This window comes from Rhipicephalus microplus, chromosome 4, assembly GCF_043290135.1.
Source record: "Rhipicephalus microplus isolate Deutch F79 chromosome 4, USDA_Rmic, whole genome shotgun sequence".
Lineage (NCBI taxonomy): Eukaryota > Metazoa > Arthropoda > Arachnida > Ixodida > Ixodidae > Rhipicephalus > Rhipicephalus microplus.
In genome coordinates this window covers 122,486,034-122,503,957 of record NC_134703.1, presented here as the reverse complement: position 1 = coordinate 122,503,957, position 17,924 = coordinate 122,486,034, and the positions used below count along the sequence as shown (strand labels likewise).

General features: G+C 41.8%; 1 protein-coding gene across 1 annotated transcript in view; it reads right to left on the bottom strand.

Moving 5' to 3' along the window:
• LOC119172851 (cell adhesion molecule Dscam1-like) overlaps positions 1-17,924 on the bottom strand; it is a 284,967-nt gene that overhangs the window by 5,811 nt on the left and 261,232 nt on the right. Inside the window, exons 28-33 of the mRNA XM_075893168.1 lie at positions 12,393-12,668; positions 10,995-11,306; positions 8,141-8,314; positions 5,110-5,301; positions 3,610-3,689; positions 3,451-3,517 (exon numbers count right to left, since the gene is read on the bottom strand). Of these exons, the coding sequence (XP_075749283.1) occupies positions 3,451-3,517; positions 3,610-3,689; positions 5,110-5,301; positions 8,141-8,314; positions 10,995-11,306; positions 12,393-12,668 (1,101 nt within the window). The remainder of the gene's footprint in view (positions 1-3,450; positions 3,518-3,609; positions 3,690-5,109; positions 5,302-8,140; positions 8,315-10,994; positions 11,307-12,392; positions 12,669-17,924) is intronic.

The following is a 17,924-nucleotide window of genomic DNA, read 5'->3' as shown; positions in this document are numbered from 1 at the left end:
TAAAACAGCCACCCTGTACCACATGGTATGGGAATGCCCACACAATCCACCTCTACAACCCAGTGCACAGCATAACACTGTAAGGTGGGAGGCAGCTCTGTCCAGCTCGTTCAGAAGACCCAAGAGGCCCTCGTGAGACGAGCAAGGACAGCGGCCCGTGCCAATGGGATCCCGGACTAAGGAGCCCACTCACCGACACTCCTTCCTCTGTCGCAAATAAATGTTTTATTCTCTATCTCTCATCTTTTTGATAGAGAATGTCAGGAAGTTACATGCCTTTTTGTTTTTGAGTTACAGCATAATGACAGTGTTACCGAAAAAAAGGTTTGATGTGAAATAGACCTAAAGGTGTGACGTCAGCGTTCCCTTTGAGGTAATATTAGCCTGGTGAAGCACTTCGGTAATGCATTTGCCGGAACGGCCTGTATACACCTTTCCGCAGGAAAGGGAAATGTGATAGACCAGACTGATGGGGCAGGAAATGGCGGTATTGCAGTTCATCACCGTTCAACATACACCGGCTTGCTGTCTAGCTCTCCTTTATGGGAGCACAAGGTTTTCTCAACTCTGTCTCGAAGAAGATACTTTTGGATACTTCCTAAACCGATGCGATAGCTAGCGCACGTAAGGTATGACAGCAATTTTTTTACCTTTCCACCAGGTTCAGTGGTTTCAACCGGGCGGCATCTATAATTCTTGATTGGTCTTTCAGACGCTCACACAAGTACATGCGGAGAAAACCCAACGTTCCTTTGTCGATGAACCTGCTGCTGAAAGCTGTGCTGGCATTTGTGCATACAGAACTTCGCGATGGCAGACTCTAAAGAGTTTGTAGAATTGACATTCTCAAAAATTGGAGGCCCCTTAAGCTTCGCCCTCAAGAGATGAGAACAAGGAAAGAAACATCAGCGAACGTGGTAATGTTGCAAAAACAAGCAGAGGTCCAAAAGCTACAAGCAATTATTATTCGGTAATTTGTTGGTGCGATTAAGTCCAAACGCCCTTTCCTTAAATATCTTCCAGGTATTATTGCTTTAAAAAAAGGGCATAATAATTCAGGTAAAGAATTAGGAAGTCACCAATGTAGTGAAAAACTGTTACGAGCAGATCACGCATTTCACAGTTTACAAGCCGATCAACATTACCCAGAAAAATATCGCTCAAAACGAGTGCCACCCTAGAGCAGATACACGCACCAAACGTTTGTATGAACAGATTCTATTCCCATGTAACAAAGCTTGATTTCAAGTAAAAAATATGACAACTGTACCTTGATAGTAAAATTAAGTACTGTAGGCCTGCCTTTGGATCTATCAAAAATGTATTCGGTTTAGCAAGAGTTGAAAAATCGATTGTGAGGCTAGTAGTCGGATCAGTTATTCAGGGGTGTTGCGTGCATTTCTTAAGACTACGATACTACTACCACTGCTAATAATAATAATAATAATAATAATAATAATAATAATAATAATAATAATAATAATAATAATAATAATAATAATAATAATAATAATAATAATAATAATAATAATAATAATAATAATAATAATAATAATAATAATAATAATAATAATAATAATAATAATAATAATAATAATAATAATAATAATAATAATAATAATAATAATAAATAATAATAATAATAATAATAATAATAATAATAATAATAATAATAATAATATTTGATTTATATATGGTTATGTTTTTATTACAATTTTGAGAGAGCAACAATCCAATGAAGATTGGCCTGCTAAGGCCATATTGGGCTTGATGGGGAGAACCACAGACAAGACATATAAAGTGGCACAGGATGTCATGCTGGCTCAAAAGTCAAAACTACATTAGCTACGAGTTGTTTCATTGCCTTGTTGGCACAACTTCAACCAGAAAAATAGGCAAGGAAGAAAATATAGAGATAGTAAACGTACAGAAGTGAAAACCAGAAGAAAATCGTCATTTTCTGCCTCACGATGGATGAAGACGGAGGGCTCCAGAAAAAAAGTTAGGGAAAGAGAATCGGAGGCACAGATTCACTTCTGTTCACAGCGCATGATGACGACCGTAATTTATAAAGCCATTCGTGCAGGTTTGTTCCAGTAAAAACTACAATATATGCACGCGGATTCCTTTCCAGCCAGGGAATCATGGGAGCCGGTATTCCAAAGATAATTGTTCTCTTATTTATAAGCTCTTTAAAGCGCGAAAGACATGTGCTACGGAAAAATACACAGGACAAGCGTGACTTTTAACAAAATTTTAGCGTGTGGTAACGCCAAGTATACAGGAGTAGCCACCCGAGAAAAGGAAAGGCATAGAAGCTAAACAACGTTAAAACGAACAAAGATGCGAAAAGATGCTACCACATGGCCACGTCCACTCATGCTAACTTGTGTCATGAGTGCATGCACCAGAAATAGGCTAAGTGAATAAAAAAATCAATACTGATCCTGCTGATTGCTTCAGCAAATATGGTGCCACAGCCCGCACTATGTGATTGCGCCATGCGCTCATAAAAGAACAGCTCCTTGGCTGTCCTTCGCACTCTCAGAAACAATGAATCAGTACCAACCAACATGATATCAGTTCTTGTTTAGTTTTTGTCATGAGATTGGTACGCCACAATGTGCGCTAGTTGAGTCACGAGTGTTTCTCCTCGTATCGAAGATATTAGTGGAAAACATGTTCGGCTGTCTCCTCGAGACCGCATTCGTCACATGCGCCGTTTCAGCTATTATGACAGCGAATTAAAACGACTGTTAACGAAGGCAGGGGCAGTGTGTAATCAATGGGAGGAAGTCATGCAGGTGGCCCAATTTAGGCGCTTTTGACAAGAGAAAAAAGATGGAAAGACACAGAGAAAAAACGCCAAAATAAATGCCTTCTTTAACGTGCCTCTCATGTTTTACACATACCATATTAGTGACATCACGTACACGGCTCATACAAATACGTATATGTTATAGTCACGCAGGGAAAGTACAGAAGTTGTATCTGTTGTTTCTATACTGTCCTAAAAACAGAGTCTTTGTTAATGTAGAGGAGTGATAATTTGTCTTGTTGAATGACTAATCGGTGGAAATCGACGCCAATTTGACATTCAGCAAATGCCGCATGAAAATTCAGCAGCAAGTAAAGTCCAGTTCTGCATCCACGTTTGCGAAGCAGTGGTGTCAGAACTCTGCTGGAAGCCTTTATGCCCGAAAGGTTAGAGGCTTCCAGCAGAGTTCCTTATACACGAGTGTCCCTATACACGGCCTAGCCATTTTCTTATCACAACGTAGAGTGCTCGACTTGAAACAGAATAGTGTTTCAACTTATTCACTCGGTCAATGTTAGATGTCTACTTCGGCATTAGCGAGGCGGCACACTTTTGTAATGCGCTCAAGAAATGTTACTGTGATGCGATATTAACTCTTCCCGGCTAAAGAAGAATTAAAGCTTCGTACTTACCATTGTTGCTGGAAAAATTATGAATTGAAAATAGCCTCTTCATCCTAGTGTTTGCTACAGGTTGTTCCTGTGAAAATGAGCAAATGAGCAACACCGTAATTCAATAAATGCGCACGTTATTGGCTCACAGTAGCCAGTTTTTAATGCTAGACAGCTTACCTGCGTTTTCTTGAGAACTATTCTGGACTTTATTTGGGTTTCTGGGAATGGTGCATACCCTGATATGTCATCAATTGAACCTGTAATGAAAAAAAAAAAGCCATTGCTGCCTTTCGCGAGCTTAGGGAAGTTATCAGAGTTTGTTGTAGCATAGCTCAAGATTTAATTTGTGTAATTCGATGACTCAGTCTTCCTGTCGCTTTGTAGTCAGTTAAATAATTCTTAAATAATTCGTAAAGGCAATTATTTTCATTTGGTCATGCAATTGATCTGCATTGTCATGCTTGCTGGACTGAGGGCTCAACTCATGGGGCCATGCCGAAAGTCCGCCAAACTACTCTGCTTTGTTATTGTACCAGATATTTTCACCAACTATTGTGCACCGAATTTCCTAATCAAGTACGAGTGTGACCTAAAATCTCTGACTGATTCTAACACTGATGACAAAAATGAGGATGGTTATAAATATGATGATAATGAGAATGAGCGAATTAATTTTTGAAAAGGAGTGCCGGCAACTGCGATTGAAATCAAGCCCTACGATTTGTAGCAAGCCTTAGTTGGAGAGCAGTGCAACCCCAGCACTTGAAGAACATTTATCGGAAGTTCATGAGACAAGTAGTTGTGTGAAAAACGGCACTCCTCTATCGCCAAAATGTCACTGAATGCTCATGATCGCAAAATTTTGCGAGAATAAATGTGTAAAATCCAAATGTATCCCCTGACTTCATCAGACATAAAGGCTTCCTGCGACTGTATTCAGTATTGTAAGAAAACACTGCCGATCGGCAGTCGAAGCTTCTTGGAACACGTGCACCAAACGCTATACAGCACAGCACGTGGCCTGGAGTTTGTAAATAACTTTCAATGACAGCTACAAATTGTTCCCCATTTCTTGACAAATGATGCTATCGACGTAAATGATCGCGCCATAAACACAAAGTTTTCGTCAATTGGCTGATTCTTGCATCGTGAGCGACATAGTTAACGCGGCCTCTATGGTGTATCGCCACATGTGCGCACATGCGCTGGCGATCGCACACAAAGTAAGCCGCTCTTCAAAAAGAAAAAGATAAAAAGCGCTCAAGGCGTGTTCATGACACACGCTTACGAATAGGTGCATGTTCTAGCCCCCTTGTCGCTCCCCTTCCTCTGCATAGGCTTCAGCACGCTCACTGGTACAATAGGAGAAAAAGCGCCAAAAGCACGCGACGAATTTATGTATAACTTCCTTCTTACTTGAGGAGTGGCAGTTGAATAATAAAACGGTAATCTTTTTTAATGCACCTTTCAGAGATTACTTTGAAAAATATTGCAGGTACAATTTAAGATGACGCTGCCTCTCGAGCAGTGTAGATGGAATTAAGAAAGAAATAAAAGACGCGTCATAGTTTGTGAATACTGGTGAAAAGAAGCGTCTCAATCCCGAGTGTTCTTGTGGACGATTACACCCGTACAACGAAATGCCACACAGCCCTAGCGTTGGCATTGTTTGCGTACCTTGCGTGGGCGTGACTGTGGGTGCTACTGCGGAGTGGCGTCCCGGTGAGGCCAGGCAGGACGACCCCTGCCGGCCGGACACCGAAGTGAGCGTAGAGAGGACGTTGTCGATGCTGGATCGCTTCATCAGCACCGACTCGGCGAGGGTGTCGTTGCTGGCGTTGCGACCACCTCCTACTACTGCGTGGCCCCCTGTTGGTAAGAACGGCGGGTGCTGTGAGTGCTGTAGTAAGAATAGTGCTATTGTAGCTCACCGTAGTTTGGCGGTGGTGAAAAAGAAGAAACATAGGTGGGCAAGCTCAAATGGAGTTGGAAAGACCGCCCTGTGGGGTGCAGGAGGATTAAATAGAAGCTATGCTATACGAAGTGGAGCACGTGAAACACGTGAGAAAGAGAAAGAATGAAAGAAAGAAATAGGGAAAAAAAGTAAAGAAACTAAAAAAAAGAGAGGCCGCAAGAAGGTGATATAAAGGAAGAGAATTAAGGAAGTAAAGACATAAATACTTGGAACGAGAGAAGGACACGCAGAGAGAAAAAAGAAACAGAAAGACATATAAAAATAGAAGGGAATAAAGGAACAGAATGAAAGAAAGATAAAGAGAGAAAGAGAAAGACAGGAAGAGAGAGAGATAAATAAGGGCCGAAAGAAAAAAAATCATGACAGAAAGAGAGAAGGAACCAGATAAAAAATAAAATGAAAAAACAATAGAAACGAATTGATAAGCAATACAAGAAACAAAAATTTATCAGCTTATTACACTTACAAACGAGGATATGTACGTATAGCATTTTATTGACAAGCTTGCCGTGGCATGTTGACAACTGCAAACCATATTGAAAGAGACGTGGTAAGGTTGTCTGTAAAGCGTGCTTTGCCTTACGCATAGCCGTAGTAAGAAGAAACATATTTGCGCACATAACAAGTCGGTTTGATTGTCTGAATGAAAAGAGTTTTCAGATTGTGCCAAGTTGTTATCCTCGCAATATAATTGAAGTTTGATATGTTTTAGGGGTCCAGTGAACCCACTAGCTGTAGCGGGACTCCTGTATGTAACGACATTATTTATTGAGAAAAACAGAAATATAAATCATGCCCTCTATATGTGTCGTGAATTGTGTCGCTAGATCACAGTAAACAAAAGTGCCCTACTAAGGTACAATATACAACCAATCACTCACGAGTATGCACACTGTTTCTTTCACTGATATAAGTTGAATGGGTTTGGCGTTTGAGAAAGCGAAGTTGGCAAGTACGTCCCTTGTTGTATTTCTCGTGAGGCGAAGGCATTCTTCTAGCATATTTAGGTTACATACTGCAAGAACAGAAGTGCTCACGTAAAATTTACGTTTCATTGTCGTTCATATTTTTCTGCTACTGTTTTTACTATCAATCTGCATAACTGGTGTTGCTAAAAACCACCGCTTTCATCGTTGTCATTACAACTACTACGATCATAATACTTTGTGTCTTCTGAAAGATTAAGGCCCTCTACAATCCTCGACTGTAGTGTCATTTCCCGACAACGTAGTATGCTGCTTATGGAAAAAGGGTGCGAAAGAGTGAGATGGGGAGGTATCATCTGCAGCTCCCATATGCTTGTATTTCTGGAGGCAGAAATGAAGTTAATAATAATAATAATAATAATAATAATAATAATAATAATAATAATAATAATAATAATAATAATAATAATAATAATAATAATAATAATAATAATAATAATAATAATAATAATAATAATAATAATAATAATAATAATAATAATAATAATAATAATAATAATAATAATAATAATTATAATAACTTATATAATTATATTATTATTATTATTATTATTATTATTATTATTATTATTATTATTATTATTATTATTATTATTATTATTATTATTATTATTATTATTATTATTATTATTATTAATATTATTATTATTACAGTGCCAACATATAGACCCACCAGGCGCATATTTGGCATTGCTATAGTCGTCATGCTCTATATTAAGTACAAATAAGTAACACTGCCCCGCACATCGTATGTTGTACGTGTGAGAGAAAGCTTTCGAGGACTGCCGACGGGTGCCCCTCAAGCAAAGTTGAGACACACCGGCCAGTGCATTTTAAAACAATACTGCTTGATCTAAGGTGGGCCGATATCGGAGGCAATGCAAAACATGGTCAAATACCCAAAGCTTACAATGCCACCAATATTTAAGGAATCATAAAAAAAAACGTTCTTTCCGGACAGCTTTCGAAGAGGGGCTCGGAATGTTTGATACATCGACAAAACAAGAAAAAAAAAAACGAAGACTTTCATGTTCTAGTCGACTGGGTGGATGCTTTAGAAGTATGTGCATTTTGCCAGTACCATGAAATCAGTGATATCAAAGATAATCTCTACACATTTTAGCTCACTAATACCTGGTGCGTTGCTGTCTATCATTAGAACGCTTGCAATGTTCTCTTAAAAGAACAATATGAAGAAAAACGATTTTTTTCCCTATTAGTAAGCAACTTTTTCCGAATTTAGAAGTAACCACGCCTGCCTCTATAGACGTTTGGCAAGTGAAAACACGCAAGGAAGAAAACTTGGGTGGTGAAGCCACGTTGCGATTCTCGCACCGAACGTCGGAACGTAATAAATTTTGACTGCCCGCTGTAGGGCCTACGTGGTTCTTAATCAATGTAAATGTAGCACATATGGCTCAGAGAGATGATAGTCCTGAATTAAAAAGTTTCAGGGAGTTCAGTTGAGCCAATGTCGCCAAAATACGAAAAGTAAACTTTTCACTTTGTCACGTCGCTTGCGCTGGTTTCAGCACGAAATTTTAAAACGAAACTTTGACCTTCACTTTACTCTTCCGGTAATAAACCTATCATGGTTACGTTAAAGACAGTAGAGCTGTCAGAAGACAATTTACCGATATAAGCTGAATAATTGCTTCAACTTAGTGCCTATTTCATGAAATAAGTTTGTTTGCATAGTTGAAACTTCGTAAATCAGTAGCAGAGCCGTTAGTGCGTTGGTGCTTACCGCGACCCTTGTCGAATGTGGGATCTGCGCGCCTCCTGCAGCAAAGGTAGCCCAAGACCAGTGCGGCGGCAGTCAAGGCCAAGCTGAGCGAGGTAGCGATGGGCACCAACAGGGTTAGGTCACCGTCCGCGCCACCACCGCCATTCCCGACCATCAATTCCGGGAGTACAGTGCCTGTGATGTGCGCCGAAGGCCCGTTGCGGCAGCATGGTAGAAGGCAATGGGTTAAGGCTAGGCGTCAGCCAATCGCAAGCAACATTGCGCGTAATCGTAGCAGCTAAATAACGAAGAAAACGTTGCAGCGACATTGCATAAGTTATGACTCACGTAATGAGCATCTGGTTTGTCCATTCAAGTGAACACCCTAAATATGCGCAAAAAAACTAGTGCAGAAGAACAAAAAAAAAGCTGTGTGCTCAAAATTTCTACGAATACTTTTTTGACAGTGTCTTACCTTTTGGACTTGCTCCCTTATTTATCAACTACCAGAACATTAAATGAATTTCGCATTAACTTTTTTCAGCGCCTTGTCACTAGAAATGTTTATTGATCTGGCTGAGTATAATAATATGACGGTGCGTGAGTCAGTGATGCGGAAAAAATGAACTAAATTATTCCAAATATGGGCCACGATGAATTGATACCAAGTGCATCAAAAGTGAATTGAGATGTCGTAATAGAAAACATCGATCTGTTTGTACGGGCACAACGCACCAGTCTAACGAATGTCGACCATAAGCCTGCAACTTGATTTTTTGTGATAGGCTGGCTGCTTTAAAAAGCACACAATGTGCCTTTTTTGGAAAACAAGCTGCCTTTCCTACTCAAGCAAGCGCAAACCTTGGCCTTATAGTCACGATGCGAAACTAAAGCCTTAGGACCAGTTACAATTTAAGGAGCAGGAAGTACCGTTCATTGCAATGACTAGCATAGGGCGTACTTTTGCATTTAGTGGGATGAATAGGCGAGTAATTTGGTTTTCGTTTGCATTGAAAACGTGCCATTTCTTTTTACTTTTTCCCTCTGCATGCCAATGACATCGAGATATATTGATTCTGTTAACGACTATCGCTTGATGCAGTCAGATCTGTGTTTTTTCCCGAATAGTGCAACTGCAACAACCTATGCCTGAATATCTCAACGACAAATATTTTTGTTATAGGGTTATTTTGAGTGGAGGACTGAGAGGGTGACCTGAATAAATTTTCAGACCTGCTTCTTAGCGTTCGGAGAGGGTAGAGGGTGGAATAAGAAGGAGAGAGAAGGCGTATATGATGCTGAGGTTGAAGGTGGTAATGAATTGACACCTAGAATGGCCAAAAGCTATCTACAGTCTTTGTATGAGCTCTCTTGCAAGCGAAAAATTGTTCACAGCTTTAAAGATAATGCGCTGATGGCAACGTTAAGGTGCTAAAATAACTCGTTAAACATTTAGTGTGCCACTTTTCACACTATGTCAAATCTGTGCCATGATGTAATGTCTTGTAGATCAGTGATCTTAGGGTTCTTTTCTACAGCACGTTAAACATTTGTGCTCGCGGTAAGCGTGCTGCTATGCGAAGTCATCGTCTCTCGGTTGTGTTTAAAAAATATTTAGAGAATTCACTAGTCCTAAAGCCTTCCAGAAATTGCACACCACAATATTTCATATTTCTTACTCAACATGAGTGTGCACATGCGATCCTGAATGGGATTACTCAATCCAGCAGTGGTACTATTGAATGAGCTTCGAAAAAAAAAATTCTCGCCATAGATAGCCATAACTTCACTTGAAAGGCTATATATCGTTAAAGTACTTATGAATTGTCAACATTGCCACCCCACTACTAACTTGTGAAGTCACGTTGATCTGTTATTTTTTTGCAAGCTAGTTCACGGTATCATATTCTACCTTGCATTTCTCAGTTGTATAAACTTTAGAATTTCGTGCAAGTTAACTAGAGAAAATGAACTATTTCATGTACCCACCTGCTTCAGCACAGTGTTTGCAACACTATGCTGTACACCGAACGCAACCGCTATTTAGTTCATAAGGTTACAAGCATCGCTGAATTGACGCGGACGGAAGAGGGAGAACACACACAAGCGCTACGGCACAGTAGTGCTTGCGTGTGTTCTGGCTGTCTTGTCCTCGTTCATAAATCGTTGCGCTCAACCCTGTGAACGTGTAACACCGACAAGACCAGAAATCCACCCTTGCTAAGTAGTTCGTGTCTATGATGTTAATTTTTATGATCTTGACGTGTTTCATAGTCCGCATGCATCCTTTTTATCCCTGATTTCCACTGTCTTGATATAGTTTTGCACGATAAACAAATTCCTCCACTCTACTTCTACTATTTTTCTACTATTTTTCTACTAAACTATTTTTCATTCCAGTTCAATATTACTCACGTTGTCTTTGTGTCAATTTCTTTTCGTGTCAGCGTTCTTGCTCCTTCTATTTGGATTTGCTTCCGATTACTGTCTATATTGTGCGTTCTATTTTTGATTGTTTTATCTTTGCGCGCGCTGGGCCCGTTAAACAATGGTTTCCTCATCTTTGTGTTGCTGTAGTTTTCTATGTGCGTAGGAGTATTTTTTTTTCATATGTGTGCTCGGGTGTTTCATTTTCCATGCACTGCTCTTCATTTACCCTTTAGGATGTGCGTTTAAAGTTCACTCAAGGGCTAATCATTATTAATATTACAGCATTTACATTTAGCCGCAGCGTTTAAAATTGCACGTAATTCTCCAATGCCTAAAATATTTAAAGATAGAACAGATTAATTCGGAAGAAAACACTTTTAAAGGCGCTTTCTTGGCTAACTGAGGCTAATGATTAAGGTCACGCATTCAACAATCAGCGCAGTACCTGTGAGCGTGGCAGAAGCTGACAAGGTGCGGATGGCGTACTCTGCCGAGGTTGTGCCAGCCTCGGTGTGTGCCGTGACGCGCAAGTTGTACCAGGTGTCCGGCCGTAAGTGGTGCAGCGTCATGGGACCCTCTCGCGGCTGCAGTGAGCGCGAGGCCACTGTCCAGGGTCCCGAGCTGTCACGTGGTCTGTACTGGACGGCCAAGTGCGACACTGGGCAGCCGGATGAACCAGACGCCCAGGAGAACGGACGAAGCGTCAGCGAGTTCGCGTTGGCCGACACGAAAACCTTCTGCTTGGGCGACGATGGCACTGCGTTCGTGTGCCGTCAATGAGAAAATTCGCTATAGGTCAATTGAACAAGTAAGCACGAAAAAAGCACGTGAAAGTTCGCGTAGTAATGTTAAACAGAAATAAGATCCTTGGAAGTGTAAGGCAACAATAGCAGTTATTTCACTCTTTCGGACTTGTCCTAAACAGCGAATCCGTTTAAGCGGCAGTAACTTGCGCTCCATCGTAAAAAAGAAAGCTCTTATAATCATAAAAAAGTACGCGCTCTCTTCGTTCTTTATACAGTGAAAATGTCAAGGTTGTCAGTAACTTGCGCTTCGTCGCGCAAAACTCCTCTGCTGGTATGCGCCCCAGCAATAGGGGAAGCCCCATTATCGTGTACATCAGAGGTGAGTGTGAAACAAAGACGAACAAGCAAAAAAGACAGAAAGAAAGCGATAGAAAGAGATAGAGGTAAAGAAGGGAGAGTCTGCGATGAAAAAATGGAGAGAAATCGAGATAATTGGAGTAAAAACAAGTTAAAAAACGCCTAATATATACATAGAAAGAGAGAGAGAGAGTGAGAGAAAAAGAGAGAGAATGAAATAGAAGAAGTAAAGGAATAAAAATACTAGAATGACGGAAAAACAAATAGAGAGAAAGACGTAGAGAAATATAGAAGAAAAAGAAAAAATTAGACAGAGGAATTATAGAACAAAAAAAGAGTACTTCACGAAGACTTAGAGAGAACCAACTGGGAGAAATAAATAGATAGAAAACGCTGGAAAGAAAAAAAAATGATGCAGAGCAAAAGAAAGATAATGAAATAAATAAGTTTAAAAAAGAGCTACACAAAACAGTGAGAAATACAAAGAAAAAGAAGAAAAATTAGAAAAAATGAAGAAATATTTGAAAGGCCACCCACCTCAGCTCTTCCTTCAGGCTTCACAACACTGGTGTGAAGTTGCCTCAATTTTTTATTTCTCCATTTGATATTAAGTCAACGTAAGGCAGCCAATGAACGTTTTACTGGTTAACCTCACTTGCTTCTGCCTTTCTCTACGCTTCCTTTTTCTGATGAGATGACGCTTTTATGTGTGATGAATGTACAGAGTCATGCATTCTTACCTCCGCCCTTCGTCCTTGCGAATACGGTGTCGCTGGGCTCGCTGCGACCCCTGTCAGCCACGGTCACCACGTAGATGTGGTACTGCGTGCCACATGACAGGCCGGTCAGCTCGTGAGCCAACCATGTGCCGTTGACTCGAGTGGCCGAGGCCATTCTGGGCGGCGAAGGTGTCTCTCTGGCTCCGGTGCCACCAGTGGCCTTCGCCTTCGGCTGCGGAGGTGCCACGTGTACCGAATCCCAGGAACCGTGCTCCCTCTTGTAGTGCACCTCGTACTCTTTAATAGAGAGTGCACGTTCCAGAGTAAGTGAGTGAGCGGGTTATTGAGTGAGCGGGTCATTGAGTCAGTGAGTGAGCAAGTGGGTGGGTGAGTGAGTGAGTGAGGGTGTTGGCATGAGTATGAGGGCGAAAAGAAGATAAATATTTCGATATATGTATATCATATTGATATTTATATGTATTTAGAACTTTTCGTATAAACTAACAGAGCGATGCCGAAACAACGCGCTGTATACCACATCTATGATAGCAGAGATGATTCGCGATGTTGTAATCGCTGGCGTAGCCCGAAATGCTTTTGTGGTGGTGGGAAGAATAGCGACAATACCTTAGGTATGTTTTAGCATCTGTTTGTTTCGTTGAAGCACACACATACACGAGAAATTGAAAAAACTTTAGGAGGTGGGTCTGTCCCCCTACCCTGGTTACGCCATTGAGCGGGATGGTACCACAAGTCCACTTCGTCAAATTAGATACGTGCAATGTATTCCAGTATACACGCATTTTCACACACAGTAACCGAATGCGCAATTCAATATTTATGGTTATGTGGATAACACGCGGAGTCTGCACAAAACAGGAAACGACGAATTGGGAAGTTCAAGAGACTCGCAGATAGCCAAGATTTCATAACGATGAACTATCAGTCATGGGGATAAAAAGAAGCGTTCAGAGGTACTCACAGACATACACATTGTAGGCGAGTTAATTAAAGTTTCGTAAACGAGAACAGGAATTGTCCGCAAGATGCTTATTGCACTCCCCCCATTTCGCTACGTTTGTGCTAATCTATTCCAAATATATGTCTGCAAAGATTCAGTCATCGTAACCGACCGCGCTTCTGTGTCTGATTAGCGCCAAGCACTTGCGAAGTGGTCGTTTTTTTTTTCTTACTTGTTAAACCAACTTTCAACTTTTGAAGCTTCTAGCCAAGAGATAGTTGCCGTTGACAGTGAAAAATGGTTGCAACGAACCACCACAATTTCAGGAGAACGCTCTCTGCCTGCATGCTTAACACGAGCAGTGGTTGTGGCTCCCTAATCTTTCCGTGCCCACCTTCCCTTTCAACATCACCCTTACCCTCTCCTCATCATCTGTTTTGCATAATGCTCGAAATTCTCACCGCATCCTTCACACAGCATCGATTCCCTTCGTACGTGGAATCTGCCATTTCCCCCCCTCAAACTACCATGCAATGAAAGTGCTTTGAATATCACCAGCGAATGCAGCTCGGCAACAACCAAAGATAAGGCTTTGAAATTTGCCTATGCGTCTTTATATTTCTGACCCTCAGCTCGGCACTAGTTTGCTTGATTCTGTAGACTGCATGAACTTCTGTCAATCGTAACGAGTTGCAGGGTAGAGCGAGGACACCAAAGCTAAAAAAAGTAAGAAAAACAGTACACTTGTTATGCCTTTCTTGGCTCAACTTTTATGCTGTTCGTCATATGATCAACGAACTATGTAGGCACATTCCACATTTTCCGGCAGTCCAAGCTGCGGGAAATTGCTAATGATCTTAATAGTAGAAGCAGAACACTGACAATGGGTTCATGGGTAGTTATTTTAACGTGGAAGTGTTTTGTACTGGGGTCCACCAAGACCTTGGTGACGTATTTGTGTCACGGAAATAGTGTAGACAATTTACACAACCAGAAGGCAAAGACAAAAAAAGTTTCGCCCAACCCAAGACTTCTCGGACCACGACAACAGAATGCCGGATACGCTATGTGCGGCGCCAGGGTCACACAATGGGGAGGCTTTACAAACGCGCCTCTTGTTTTTTTTGTGCGATTACGGGGAGTGGTGACAAATACTGCTGCTAGGTGCTATTAGAAAAGTTTTACATCTATGGACTGAGAATGCTGCAAAAAGTCTTATTTGTCTGCTGATGACACTCTACAAAAAAAAATGGTGGACGCCACCGAGAAGTATTACTTTGAAGTAGTTTTCTTTGCTTGTTTTGAGTTGACTGGTATTCATGGAACACATTTTTTTACCAAGTATACATATTTTTCTTCAAGTTTTTTTCTTGTGTTTTTTTTGCAATGCATTGCAATACCGTTGCTCCATTTATTAAGCTATAAAATGAAACTATTACTGATACGTTTAACTTAACTCCTCTTCTCATTTTGCAGATATGCACACCACTTGCACCTTACTTCTTCTTGTGTTTACAGATGGCATGTTCTTACTTTTCCATTTTGGTTGTTCAAATTAATTTGACCCCTCCTAATAGCCAAACGGTATTTCTTGCCTTATGATACCATTCCTAGCTTTCCACTCCTGATGACTATTACTAAGATTACTACAGTTGTTCTTAAGTATACTTATAAATGGAACCCAAACTAGCCTTTGGGCATCGAACTATAAAAATTAAATCAATAATGAGGATGAAATGAAATAATATATTGTAAAGGCGTGGTATGTGGGGTTAGTTGGCAACAGACTTGGGAAAGGAACGAGCAGTGCAAACGAAAAGAAACGCTAGTGAAGCTACCGCACTCGTCCTGCCTGTTTCTTCGCTTGTGCCTTCTCTTGTATTGCGGTGTTTAAAGTACTCAAAGCATAAAGTGGCCAGAGCAAGTGAAAGCGCGACAAATGTTCTCATTCTGTTTTTTCTGGTATACATATCTTACAAGCTATGTTGAAAACTTTTCATACTCAAAAATCCCAGCATATTCACGAAGTGAATGGTTTTGAGTGGGGCGAAGCGACCATCAATCAGTCAGTCCACGCGTCTGCCCGTCCGCTCGTTATTACTGCCGTCCGACCGTGCGTTCATCCATGCGTCTGTCCTTCCATCCGTGCGTCCGTCAGTGCGTCCGTCCACTCGTTCGAGCATCCATCCATCCGTACGTCCGTCCATCCGCCCGTGCATTCACAAGTGCGTCCATCCGTCCGTCCGTGTGTGCGTCCATACGTCCGTACGTGTGTGCGTTCGTACGTGCGTCAGACAGACAGACAGACAGACAGACAGACAGACAGACAGACAGACAGACAGACAGACAGACAGACAGACAGGCAGGCAGGCAGGCAGGCAGGCAGGCAGGCAGGCAGGCAGGCAGGCAGGCAGGTAGGCAGGCAGGCAGGCAGGCAGGCAGGCAGGCAGGCGACGGGTGCAAGCGGCCAGTGGATGATTCACGGTTTGCCGATAAAACACTCCGAAACTTTGCGCCACTCATCACCATTCACTCCGTGGATATGCTGTGAGATGGTTACTACATACATGCATACATACAGGTTGACGACCGACCCACGCCTTAAGGAGCTTCCCCTGAAATATCTCATACGCATACCTCAGAAGCAAGTGCTCTCGGCGTCGGACGCTTCCTGGCACCCTTACAGGTCCCGTCAAGCTAAGCGAATGTCATGCCTGCCACGTTTAAACACTCCCATTTCCACATCGAGTTCGAACGCGATAGCGTTAAAGAGCTCATTTCGCAAGAATTCCGGCGTCGGCGTCAGTATCGGTGGAATGGTTGTAAGCGAAAAATCACCATGTTTGCGCGACTAAAACGTTGAGAAAAATGCAAATAAAACAAATAATAAAAAAATTCTGGGCCTGAGTGGGGATCAACCGGGGTCGTTTGCGTGGCAAGCGTTTTAGCAAACAGCCATGCCTTTGCTTGAAAAGGCAGTGAGATAACTTCCTCTGCTTGGAAATGCAGTGAAAGCAGCTCTCATACTTTACAAACACGCGTGTCCTGTTTACATGCTGCTCAATACAACATGAAACATTGCCGTAATAATGCATGGTACAAGCGTAGAATACGATGGGATGTCAGAACATGGGATTATCATAATTACTTCATAGTTTAGAGCCAATCACCGAATACAAAATGCACACACGGGGCTGGACCTTTAAGGCCATGTAGTGGGTGCATAGAGTGTTCGATAAGATTTTATACACTAAGTGTTTGAAGTACACAAGAGAAACAGAATATCACTACCACGTTCAACTCCTAGAGACAAAGCTTAAGGGTCCACCTATTTTTTTTTTCAATAATGTACTTTTATTAGGCGCCCATGTGACGCACAATAATAACTTCGGCAGCTCCATGGAGGCTAACTCCTGTCAGGCGTCGATTGAACGCCATGAAACCGCACGGAGTTGGGTGCTCCGTAAACTAAGACACGACGTAGTCTCCCTTTTTGTTACGACGCAATGTAGAGATGTCGACGGTGCCGCGAAAGAACCGACCACGGTGGAAGTGCGAAAATGTTTTTTCTCTGTCAAGACGTGCGCAGCTCGAGTGACTTTGCTGTCGTTTACAGTGCATCTGTGTTTCTTGCCGGTTTTATGTTTTCTTTGTTTTTTTTTCAGGGCACATTCCGAAACACTTCTTTCGCCGTTTGTGTTTACAAACTCCCACGTCACTTAATCGGGACCAGAAACGTCATTTCGTTTTGAAGGACGCTTCGCGTCATTGTAGATGGAGGAAAGTTGGGAAGGAATGTGAAGATAAACGGACGACGAGAACGTGAAGCCGGATTTCGTGCGTGTGGTGCGCCGATTGAAACTCGTCACATTCGACGACAAGCAAGGGGCGTGAAGCGCGCCAAGATTTGAAAGGAGGAAAACAACGCCGGCCTGCGGAAGGTTGAACGAAAAGGTGGCCTAAGGCACGCCGAAGCAATAACGATGTTCAGCTCAACGGGAATCTAAAGAAAGAGAGCAAAATTTCGCAACTAAACCTTTCTGTACCTCAACGGTACCTTTCTGCAAGCTGCTGTATTGAATACCCGTTATGTCGCAGTCTCAACCCGTTTTCTGAACACCGAAAAACCAAAATCGCATCTTTTATTGCATTTTCTGTTGCATTCGCATTTTTTATTTTTGCTCCCACCCCTATTCTCTCTCTAGAACTGCTTTTATTCGTCCTTGTGTTTATGTTGATTATCGAGAAGAACGATGAAAGACTGCTTCTCGTCAATGTCCTTTCAGCAGCGCTCCACAAAACACCACAATCCTCACCTTTATTATTATTTTTTGTCCCTAAAACTCTATAACTTTCCTGCTCTTGCAGGAATACCCCAGGCGCCGGCTGGAATCGATGAACACACATTCATTCGACATCTGAACACGCTTCTTGCTTTGCTTACGCCTGCAATGTTTCATGTTTGCATAAATTTTCCCTGTTTTTACTTCGCCGAATTTCCGCCTCGTCGGACATTCTTGCTGCTGTCTGCACTCTTTTCAGGCAGTCGTCGATCTTGCCCCCGTAGGTTGTCTTATATTCATAATCTTTTT